This window comes from Pollicipes pollicipes, unplaced genomic scaffold (genome assembly GCF_011947565.3).
Source record: "Pollicipes pollicipes isolate AB1234 unplaced genomic scaffold, Ppol_2.1 Scaffold_4295;HRSCAF=5057_pilon_pilon_pilon, whole genome shotgun sequence".
Taxonomy (NCBI): domain Eukaryota; kingdom Metazoa; phylum Arthropoda; class Thecostraca; order Pollicipedomorpha; family Pollicipedidae; genus Pollicipes; species Pollicipes pollicipes.
This window is the reverse complement of record NW_023596461.1, coordinates 30,663,413-30,674,422: the sequence shown is the minus strand read 5'-3', so window position 1 is coordinate 30,674,422 and position 11,010 is coordinate 30,663,413. Positions and strand designations below refer to the sequence as shown.

The 11,010-nt window shown below is 48.6% G+C and overlaps 1 protein-coding gene across 1 annotated transcript in view; it reads left to right on the top strand.

Moving 5' to 3' along the window:
- Positions 1-2,684: 2,684 nt before the first annotated feature.
- The window catches only part of schlank (ceramide synthase schlank), a gene marked incomplete at its 5' end in the record, with an annotated part of 31,808 nt that continues 23,482 nt past the window's right edge, over positions 2,685-11,010 (top strand). Inside the window, 1 exon segment of the mRNA XM_037219125.1 lies at positions 2,685-2,867. Coding sequence (XP_037075020.1) covers positions 2,695-2,867 — 173 coding nt within the window.

The window sequence follows — 11,010 nt, the reverse complement described above, 5'->3', positions numbered from 1 at the left end:
CCTGCCTTAAACATGACAAATGGTGTACAATGATTTTTTCTAATGTTAGGTAGGAAAGTACACCCTGACCTTCAATATGGTTTGCTGTATGACTGCTTGGCGGATATGTTGAGCCTGGCAGACAGGTATTTGTGCACATTGTGTGCACCTTTTCATACTGAACTTGTGTTGCCTGGAACTGTAATAGCCAATTATTTGTAATGTTTTGAAACTGATGCTGATGTAATCTACTCAGCAAGCTATTCTGCACATGCACGCATGCACGCACGCACGCACGCACGACGCACGCACGCACACACGCACGCACGCACGCACGCACGCACGCACGCACGCACGCACGCACGCACGCACGCACACACACACACACACACACACACACACACACACACACACATCTATGCAGAACTGTCAGTGAATGTGAATTGGCATGCTGAATCCATCCACTATTCTGTTTGTGGACAGCATTCATCCAAGTTTGCAAATATCTGCTCACTGCAATTGGTGCTTACACCACATTTATAGTCAACCAGGCCCATACTTCAGCTGAGCATAGACCAGCTCAACATGTGCTGATTTTGTATGTTAGTTGTTCTTGAACATGTGTTTTGTGACCATTTTTGCCTGAATCACCTTAACAATATCAAACTCCTTGAAGCAGCACTCTCTGCGTAGCTGCATGTGATGGAGACCACTTATTTCTGAATGACCAGATTTACACCTTGAATCAACTAGAATTGTTACAGCCATATTGCTGCTTCTCTGGGCATGCTGTATGTAATGTGCAGTTTTTGCCAGTCTGCAATCGCCAATCCTTCAGCTTAAAAAATGATATGGACACCTACCAAGTAAATGACAAAAACACATACAAGTAGGCAAAAGTGTAATCTTTTTATCATAAGTTTTGCAAAACATTGTCAGATGGGAGCACTGGATGCACATCCACCATGAGCAGTAAAAATGTTGAATAGCTGGCAGGTGATTCTGCCATTGCTGGCCACAGCACGTCAGATTGATGCCAATGGTCAAAGTAGGTGTGGAATGTGAAACTGGACTACAAACAAAATCATGTGCTTCCATGAAAAATGGTTACAAATGTAACTTTGATAACATGGTTATCAAAGTTAATTGATACTTTGATATCAACTAACTGATAACCATGTTCAGCCAATCCACATAAAAGCCCACTGTGCTTGAACTGTGCTATCATAAATCAAACCAGATTTCTCACCTAATGTGGGCTAACCTGACTGAGTATAAACCTTAACTCTGTGGTAGCATTATAATTTATTGAAAGAGGGCAACAATGATATATAGGTGTTTATTTCCAGTCAATATCTATAGGGTCCATGCTCTATCTTCAGAATGGTTGGATGGCTCAGTCCCCTGGTTGCCCTAGTTTTTGTGGCCCTACCCTTTTTCATGGCTGCAGTACAATTATGACAATGACAAAGCTGCAGCTAGGATACATAGATAGCAAGAAGTCATTTGTGCACATCATTATAAAATTTGTGAAGCCAAATCCACAACTAGCTGTTATAATGGTTCAAAGCAAGAGCCAAAGCCATATCAAATCATTTAACATGCATGCAGTCAAACCCAAATAAGCCTCTAGTCAATGGAGGAAAACTGGCTTTGCAAAGACATAGCAAAGCTAAAACTAGCTTGGTCCAATGTTCAGAACACCATCATTGGGATCAATCTCTTGTTCCATTATTTTTTGGTCCAATGGCTATTAGCTTTCTTCATTTCTTGCTATTTTAGAATATCTTAAAGTCATGAACATAAGACCAGCATGCAATTGTTGATCACTTTAAGCTACCTTCTCACCCAACATGCTATATTTTCTGACAGGGTATCCAGACTTATGCCCGTCTTCAGGTGTGCATTTTCTTTACAAAGGTGTACAGTTTGGTAGGTGCACAGTGCAGTATGGGTAACATCCTTTCATGAAGGGTCTGGCTTAAACTGTAATCCTTGTCTTCCCACCCACCCTATTGCTGATGCATTGAGATCAGCATGTCCTAAAGCTCCGCAGTCATCATCACCGCATGATGCATTGATGTGGTCCTGACATTTGGAGTTGCATACAGACAATACACCTGATATTTGAGCATATGTCCATGCAAATAACAAGTGGTGGCATTCTTCCCATTGTGAGTTTCCAATCTAGCAACAACTCATAACACCACAACAGTCACATTCCCTTCCTCTCTCTGACAGGCAAATGTTCAAAATGGGATGTTGGAGACTCAGATATTTATGTAATGGAATGATCTTCCATATAAAAAGCTTCCATCTACTGCATTCTGGATGGAATTACAACATAAATGTGTTACCCATCCTGAAGCATAAAATTCATTCTATCACAAAATTGCAAATCCATCTGTGGTTTTAAAAGATGGTTGCAATCTCAGTTATGTAATTCTGCAATCCAGCAATTCATTCCCCCTTTTCCTTACTTTGTCAGATGATTGGTTGAGCTGCACATGGTTTTTCATAAACAGGGTCTGTGTTGTTTTTACAACTGTTAGCTAATTTGTAAGGCTTTATGCTAGGGTGCAATACATTTGAGCAAGGATGTTGTTGGGAGAGATGAGTAGAATAACATTATGTCCCAGAGCACATTGTGATTATGGTGCTTTCTTGGCCTTTGTTGATAATTTTCTGTTGTGTGCTTGTTTCAGTCTGTTCGCCATGAGTCAGGATCTTTCTGACTGGTTCTGGAACCCAAGTGTGTGGCTGCCTCCGAATGTGACGTGGGCGGACATCCGGTCCAACGAGACAGTAAAATATGCCGACTTTGAAGACCTCTACCACCCCATACCCATGGCATTCCTCTTCTTGGTCGTTCGCTTCTTTATTGAGAGGTGAGTGTGGCATCAGCGGCTCTCGGTTCCGTCGTTCCGCCGGGATTGTTGCTTGCAAGTTGTGCTGGTGTGTGCGTGTGACGCGGATGGCTGTCGGGACCAGGCTGTCACCAGATGCAGCTCTCAGGCTTGTAGCTGAAGGTGCTGCAGTAGGTGGATCAGGGTGTTCGTGGAGGGTTCATATGGTTTTCATTTGTCAGGGGCCAGACCCCAACCATAGAAGTTTGATGCTATAAGAGCAAACAAGGGGAGCATTGAATCAATAGGTGATTTGTGGTGGGTCTGGTGATTACCAATCTGGCATTATTGTTTAGGATAGCCAAGATGCCGTTTTTTTGGGAGAATACAAATGCACATCCCTTTGCTGTTCACCTATGTAACAATTTCTGAGCTGTGGTTGATTTGCATGATGTTTCTTTTCCTGGGTCACGGCTTGCCTGTCCGCACATTTGTTAAAACAACGGTTAAAATGGTGACGGCTCAACTCAGGGTGTGCTTATGAGATGGTCCTATGAGGTTCTTTGGAAGCGAATGGATGGACTCTGATGGCCTGTATGCATGTATGCATGATTGCATGATGCAAGTATGCATGATTTTCCCAGGTGTCCATTACATTTTGATGTTGATCTATTTTCATGTGTTTTCCAATATATCTATAGCGCTTATGACAATGCCTGTTTTCGTTGTGTTTGCCTAGTACTGCACTGCGTCCTTTGCACTATGTCGCCGGCTGGCTGGACTTCAGTTGGGACAATGGAGGTTTTAGGCTGCGGCTTTTTAGGCTTCGACCTCCTCCGGTGTAAACGCCCCGCTGTGTTACCCCTTCCTTGGTTTGATGCCATGCGTCTGTGTCACCTAGCGCTCTCTTAAGCTGTGTCCCCAAATCAGCTCACTCGCTTCCAGTGTCAGACTGCCAGCGACATCAGCAGTCAACATTGATTGGTCACACGACGCCAGCCGTAATTGATTCAGTGTCCTAGAATTGCCGACTTTGGGTGTAAAGCAACACCCTATGAGAAGGAATTTTTCACTCCTTTTCCCCATATTTTAGGCAAATTTTTCACTCCTGCCTGACATTGTCTAATTGCACATGCCAAACCCCTATTTCCCTTTCTAAAGTTTTCAGATGTCATCCAAAACCGAGCTCACTTGAAACCACCAGGCATAAACGAGGCTCCACAGAACCTGGACACCTATGGCTACGTCCTGCCTCACCTACATCTGAATCACGTCTATGTATGCACAAAGCAAGGGTGCCAGGTACCTCCAAGCCCAACAACCCCAGCGACTCAAGCCGCTTGCACGCATTAAATTTGGTTTGTTTACAAAATGCATCACAATCTGCAGCTCTGTGTCAAATGGAAGACTTTCATGCATCCCCCTTTTTTTGGTCTCACCACCACACCACGAAAGCAGAGCCTGGTGCTAACACCAGCAAGGCGTGGTAGATAATTTTACTCTACATATTTCCTTTTTCCCGAGGAAATTTGCCCACTAAATTGCATCACTTTAGAAACCCAGGAGTGAAAAATTCAAGAAATGTCTTCTAAATTAAATTTACAAGATGAATATCACTATTTGAGCACTAGTCTCAACAACAGATTTTAAGTCATATCAGGCTGATTACAAAATGTTGTCAGTTAGTACCACTCTTTATATTTATTTAGCTACTTTTGTTTTTCTTGGTATCATATGAGTGTGATGCCACTTTATTCTTCCTTCCTTTTCGATCGCCTTTAGAGGTACCATCTTTTGCTTGCAATGTTGACCAATTTCTCTGCAAGATGCTCCAACTGCAAACTTGTACGTATGTCATGCATAAATTGGATTAATTTGCCAGCCGCCCACACATGTTTGGTATACACCCAAGAATGAACAGTTCAGAGGGAATGAAGGAGACAGTTTTGAAGCACGGAACTTATTTTTACCGCCGTTTTTACCGTCTTAAACACTCGGTTAACCGTTTTCTTGGTTTATGGCGGTGCTCAATAATGATAAATCTAAGCCTTTCGAGTGTCTAACTCACCAGGCTACCTGGCAAGGCTATCCTCATGCTGCCATACAGAGCCTCGGGACAGACCTGACGCAGCTAATATAGAAGTGTTTGATGGCGAAATTCTGCCCTCTGGACATGTTTATCATGCGCACCTCTTACTTGTTTCGCATTTTAATCTTGTAGGTTGGTGGGCATTATTGATATTTATACTTGGGGGGTGAGTGGGATGACTCTGTCTGCCAGCAGACCATGCAAAAGGTACGGACTTTTTTGTTTTGGTTGAGCAGGAAGAAGCCAGTAAGTCTCCTTTGGATCAAGTAATTGCTTACCTTACCTGCTTTCAACACATGATTGGCAACCAGAGTCAGCCTTTTCAGTTTTAATCCATCGAGTTTTGTCATAAGACAAATTATAATGCCACAAGACATGGCGTATTTTGTTCCGTATTCTTGGTTATTTGCTCCAAATTTCTTGAAGTGGTCCCTCATGACTGCTTTAACCAGATGTTTTCTATAGTTGTCATGGTTTGCTGGCTGGCAAATGACTGTACTGTATATATGCACTATATTTTTAGCACAGGGATACTCTAAGCTGCAGAGCAATTATAATATGAGTTGAATATTAGTATGTAACAAATAGACCATCCCATTGAAAATTTGAAACCAACGTTTCAAACTTTGTCATTTAATATGAATAAACAAGCCTAGATAGATGCTTTTGCTTCAGCTGAAAAGGCAAGCAGCAATACTGGCATGCTCATCTAAAAGTTACGTTACTTTTGTAGAAGAGAGATTGCTTTGTGGACCATACCCCTTGTTGCCCTTGGCATAGGTTAACCATGGTAATCAACAGAAGTTGTTCAAAGTGATATAAAGTGTGTTAAGCATACACAAATGAACTGCATAAAAATACAAGCTGAAACCAGCCAAAAATTAGCTTTATCATGCCGTATCACAAGTTAAGTGTTAATGATTTTTTATGCTCATAATACTGTCATGAAATTACTACGTTTTAACACGCGCCCGGTTGGCCGGCTAGACACCCTTCGCTCGGGTGGGGGGGGGGGGGGGGGGCAATTTGACCCGTCCTCCCTGAAATCTCGGGAACTAAGAAAGGTAGACACCAAATTTACAGGGTGTCCTAACCCATACGTGAACTCACGTAGGGCAAAGTTTCAGCTTCCTAGGTCATGACCTTCAGGTCAAATAAGGTCAAACAAGGTCAGATTCCAGGTTGTTCTCCGAAGCGCCCACAGAGCCTAGGCAACTGTCTGTAAGCAGAAGGCCACAAGCCCATTTGAGGTCATTGACCTTGTTTGACGTTTTGAAGGTCATGGCCACCAAAATGATACAAGACTGCTCTGAGTTTTGCATTTGAATAAGCGACAAAGATTACGCTAGGCAGTATGTTCCTAAAACAAAAAGTTCGACCCGGGTCATCTTAGGTCATTGGCCTGCTCCGACCTCTAGGAAGTCAACTGAACATGTATAATGCGGTTCCTGCTGTCAATGATCGTCAATAATTATTCGGAATGAGCACCAGAAACTATCCCATACAGCAAGCCCTAGAAGAATAAATCAGGTTGGTTTGGATCTTGGTCTAACCTTCATACCTGACCTTAGGTCAACGTTATTTCCTCATTCAATATTTGTGGTGCCTAAGAAAGCATCTCAGAGGCGTATGGCTTCGTCAAACACTCCGTTGTTGTATCAGATTGAACGATTTCCTAGAAATTGCCCTCGCTGGAACCATGGCATGGCTTTGACCTGCCATAGGTCAGTGACCTCACGAGGTACATCTAAAATTTGTATCTTAAACGATCCGCATGCAATTTTCTACAGCTAGGCAAAATTTGGCGCTGCTACGCCGCGCCGTTCAGAAACTATTCGGGAAAACCCTCGGGGGGGGGGGGGGGTCAATTTGACCCTCACCCGAGCGCGTGTTAATGTATTCTGCTTCTTTTTAATTGCCTAAGATGCTGAAAAGCAAAATACTTTTGTCAGGTTCCTGATATAACGTCCATGCCAACTTGAAATAGATGTCTTTGTTTGCTGAAGCATCAGTCACGAGCTCATAAGTTCCATCTTTTGTGAATTGAGTTTTTCACCCCTGCACGGTCTTTTTGCGGTGGAATTTTTCTCCGCCATCCTAGTTCAAAAGCGATTCTAGCTCCCTGAATTGAAAGTTAGTTGCAGTGCTCAGTATCAGCGACCCAGAACACTGCTGGGATCTGATCTCAGGAGTCCCATTCTTAGGCTGAGGGTGTACACTTGACCTCTTTGTTGACCTCGCCGGTCCTACCCGTGATGACGTCGAAGACCGTTAGTTTACGTCATTAGTTTGATAACATGACGACAAGTGAACGACATAATTATGATAGATAGCGCAATTAGACTGCAATAATACTGCAAGACTTGCTAGGCGCCAACATTTTTGTTTCATATGTTGTGCAGGTCCCATTCGCCTCGCTGCGTCATTATTTTGCTGTGCATTCGACACTGCATGGCATTGTCAAAACCTGAAGCCGTGAGAATTATCTATTCGCTAGCGCGCGCAGCAACGTGACAGGAAGGATATGGATTTGACAAGGGTTTGACGGCGTGTGGGACGTCGCCATCTTCACGGTGGCACATTTTGGTGTGGCATGTATTTGTGTCGCATTCTGTCGCACTCGCATTGACGCGGAGGGTCGGTTGCTTGACGGTGGGTCCTATCCGATCTTTGACGTCATTGGCTCGTGAAAACGGCCGCTTTGCCGCTCTTTGCGAACACAACATTCTACGATCGCACCCATGGGCGTCCTGTGCACAACAGCGATGTATGTACGTGAATAAAGTGCACTTGTACCTAATTTTCGTTTGCGTAATGTTCGTGCACGAGCGTCCGTAACCATAGTATTGGGAAGCACCTGTTTTGTCAAGGCCTTTCAGTCATTTTTGGATCGCATTATGCTTGTACATCGGGGAAAGCCAGTTGATTTATTATTTCGGTGCCGAAATCCTTCATCAAGCAGAGGCGGTGACACTAAATAATTCACAGTTCTAGCCCGCGCACCGCGTAAATGAGCAATGGTGTGAGCCGTTGTGTCGATTTAGGAAACACGTCTGATAAAAATAACGGAGCATCGTAAACCTTGTATCATATAGAAGCCCACAGTGTAGTGGTGAACGCGTCTGCGTTAACCATCGCGCGTCTTAGAAACCAGAGGTTCGGGGTTCGATTCCCCAAGGTACCCGCCCGTCCTGTCAGGGCCAGAGACAGGCGACGCCATATAGCCTTAGCAGTGGGTGCGTCGTAAAGCCTCAATGACGAATTGGGATCATAAGCACGGCTTGAAACATTGAGTATTGACAGTACAAATGTGCCTGATGACGTCGTGTAGCCGGTATCTTGTGGCGCATTGAATGTCGAAAACTGTTAGTATGGGAGCACTGAGCTCATAAAGCCGAAGAACAGCGGGCCAAGTCCTTTCTTGCTCATGTCAAGAACTTGTTTGCCCCGGTGTTTTACCCGATAGCACCGAGGGTGTCGGGCGCCTGGTCACGGCCGTGTCAGGGGAGCGCCGGGTTCGAACCCCGCTCTCCGCTAAATGTGGTGTTTTGGGCGTCCGCCCTGACAGCCGACGCCAGAGCGGAGCTGCGATTTAAACCAGGACATGGGATGGGGCGCTAAAACTCCGGAATTCGGATGGTTATTTAGGATGCGGTGTTTGTTCAACCCAGCGGCGGTCGCATTGGCCCCCAGGATGTGCGGTCCGCCGCCAGCAGGTGTATGTGCGACGTGCCGTCAGCAGGTATATGTGCGACGTGCCGTCAGCAGGTATATGTGCGACGTGCCGTCAGCTGGTATATGTGCGACGTGCCGTCGGCAGGTATATGTGCGACGTGCCGTCAGCAGGTATATGTGCGGCCCGCCGTCAGCAGGTGCTCGTCTGCGGTCCGGCGTCTGGTACGTGAGGGCCGGACGGAGGGACAAGGGGAGGCTCGCATATGAATGGAAGACACCACAGTCGAGCTCAAAAAGAAGTCTGCGTTGGGGACCAACGCAGGCGCCTCACCAGAAGCTGCTATGGTTGATTTAATTCGTACGGGCCAGCCAGTCAGCCAGCCAGCCATGCGGGCCAGCCATCCACCCAGCCAGCCATGCGGGCCAGCCAGCCGTCAGCAAACAGTCAGGCCTTCGATCCATTCCAGTTCGGTCAGGTGTTGGTGGAGACTATGCTACATCGGCTTGACTTTGGGGCATGGCTGTTGAGGTTTTGGGTCATTTACAGACTCGGCTAGGTGCGTGTCGCTGGTTCGTGATCCTTTCTCGGGCCCTGAACCTGAACCTGATCCGAACCTCGGCACCCCTGTGGACGCTGTGTGAGGTGCGCGGCCGGCCTCGGCTCCGTGCCGGCGCGCACCGTTCCGGTGTTGTGGCGCGCTATGTCCGGTCCGGGGCAGATGGCGTGCGGCTGTTAGTGCTCGTGCAGGCCCGGGAGCGAAGTCCAGCTGGTGTCGGACGGAGCGGGGTACCGGGAGTCGGGCTAGGGGCGGATAAGGACAGGGAGGACGCCGCGGTACCGGCCGGACACGCAGGCTGCTACGGGGCGGCGGCTGTTACAAGTCTGCCACTGTCGGCCGCGTGTTTCCTCGGCCGTGTCGTGCTGCCGACGCACTGCAGCCCCCCCCCCCCCCCCTCCTTTCTCCCTCTTGCCACCCATTAACACCACTCGTGCTCCGGTCCGGTCCGGTTGGCTTTGTACGGCCGGTCGGATCCGGCACGTGGCGCCTGACCCGCTGCGCCGCGCCGTTTTTGCGAGCGGAGGTGAACGGGGGCGTCGTTGCGTGGAGGGTTCTTTGTGCGTTTGATGCCAGCCGGCATAGCGTTGGGTGACGCAGGCACTGAGCGGTTGTTGGCGATTTGATGGCCCCGTTCAGGGAGCGGCCGCTAGCAGCTCGTCACAAAGCTCGCAGTCACAAAGCTCGTGTCGCTCGTGCGCCGACCTATCACGCCTGGTCAGTCCGGACATGGGCGGGACTGAACTGGCCCTGTCTGAGGCTGCCTTCCATGGCTGAAAGCTGCCCATTCTGGTGCCAAGTCCGTTCTCTGCATTTCTCGTTGTGGAGTGGAGATGGAGCATATGTCATAATGCCCACTTCCGATCTCTCGACACGCCATGCTTGCATTTCGCCAAAGTTGTCTCCGCCCGTGTACAAACTCCTGTGTGGCGTTGCGCGGATATTTCTCAGCAGCCTGACGTTTGGCCCGCACGTAGAACGGTGGACCTGAGTCTGGCTCCAAAGGGTCAGGGAACGCTGGCGACCGGGGCCTGTCTGTGATGGTCCGCTGCGTGTCGACGGCCGCCGTTGGCTGGCCACCGGTTGGCCAGCGTTCTGAACGTGTCACGCGACCAGCTGTGCCGCGAGCGCGTGAACTGTTACCTGCTGACCCTTCGGTGGCGTCGTGCGGACGCGTCGAGCGCCGCGAGGCGGTCGCTGGCTGGTCGTCGTCTGCGGTTGTGGGTGGTCGTCGTGTGTGGTTTCGGCGGCTCGGTGATTGGCGCGGGGAATGCCAGGCCGGCCGTCGCTTTGCAGGACGTTGGGGCCGGCAGCGCGCACTGGCGCAAGCGGTGGACTCTCCGTCTCTTCACCCTGGTTCGTGAAGGGATCAGCCTATGACTCTATTTAACGGTGGACCATGCCCCGAGACAGTGTGTCAACATGTAAGCCGAGTGGGGCGATGATTCATGTCTGATGAGTAAGGAGAACAGTCGGAGCTCGGGGCAGTGCGTTACCCCGTAGGCACACCGACAGGGGTGCGCCACGATGGCGCCGGCCAGTCACCCGCAGATCGTGTTGCGGGGATGACACTTGGAAGGAGTATAAAGGTGCTGCTCGGGCGCTTGGGGTGAGTCTCCCTGTCGGCGTTGCGTGCGGCGGTTCGCCGTTGTGTGTGGGGTGGTCCAGCCCAGATGTGACCACCGAATACGAGCTACCTCGGCCAGAATGCCCGAGACCCGGTGCAGGTCTTGCAGACCGGCACCGGGTCTGTTCGGCGGACCCTGTTCGGCGGAGTTCCTGACAGCGCACTCGTCGGCGCATTCGTCTCCGTCCTGCCGGAGGAAGTCTGCAAGACGATCCGGGCCGGCACCCGCGCAGAGGT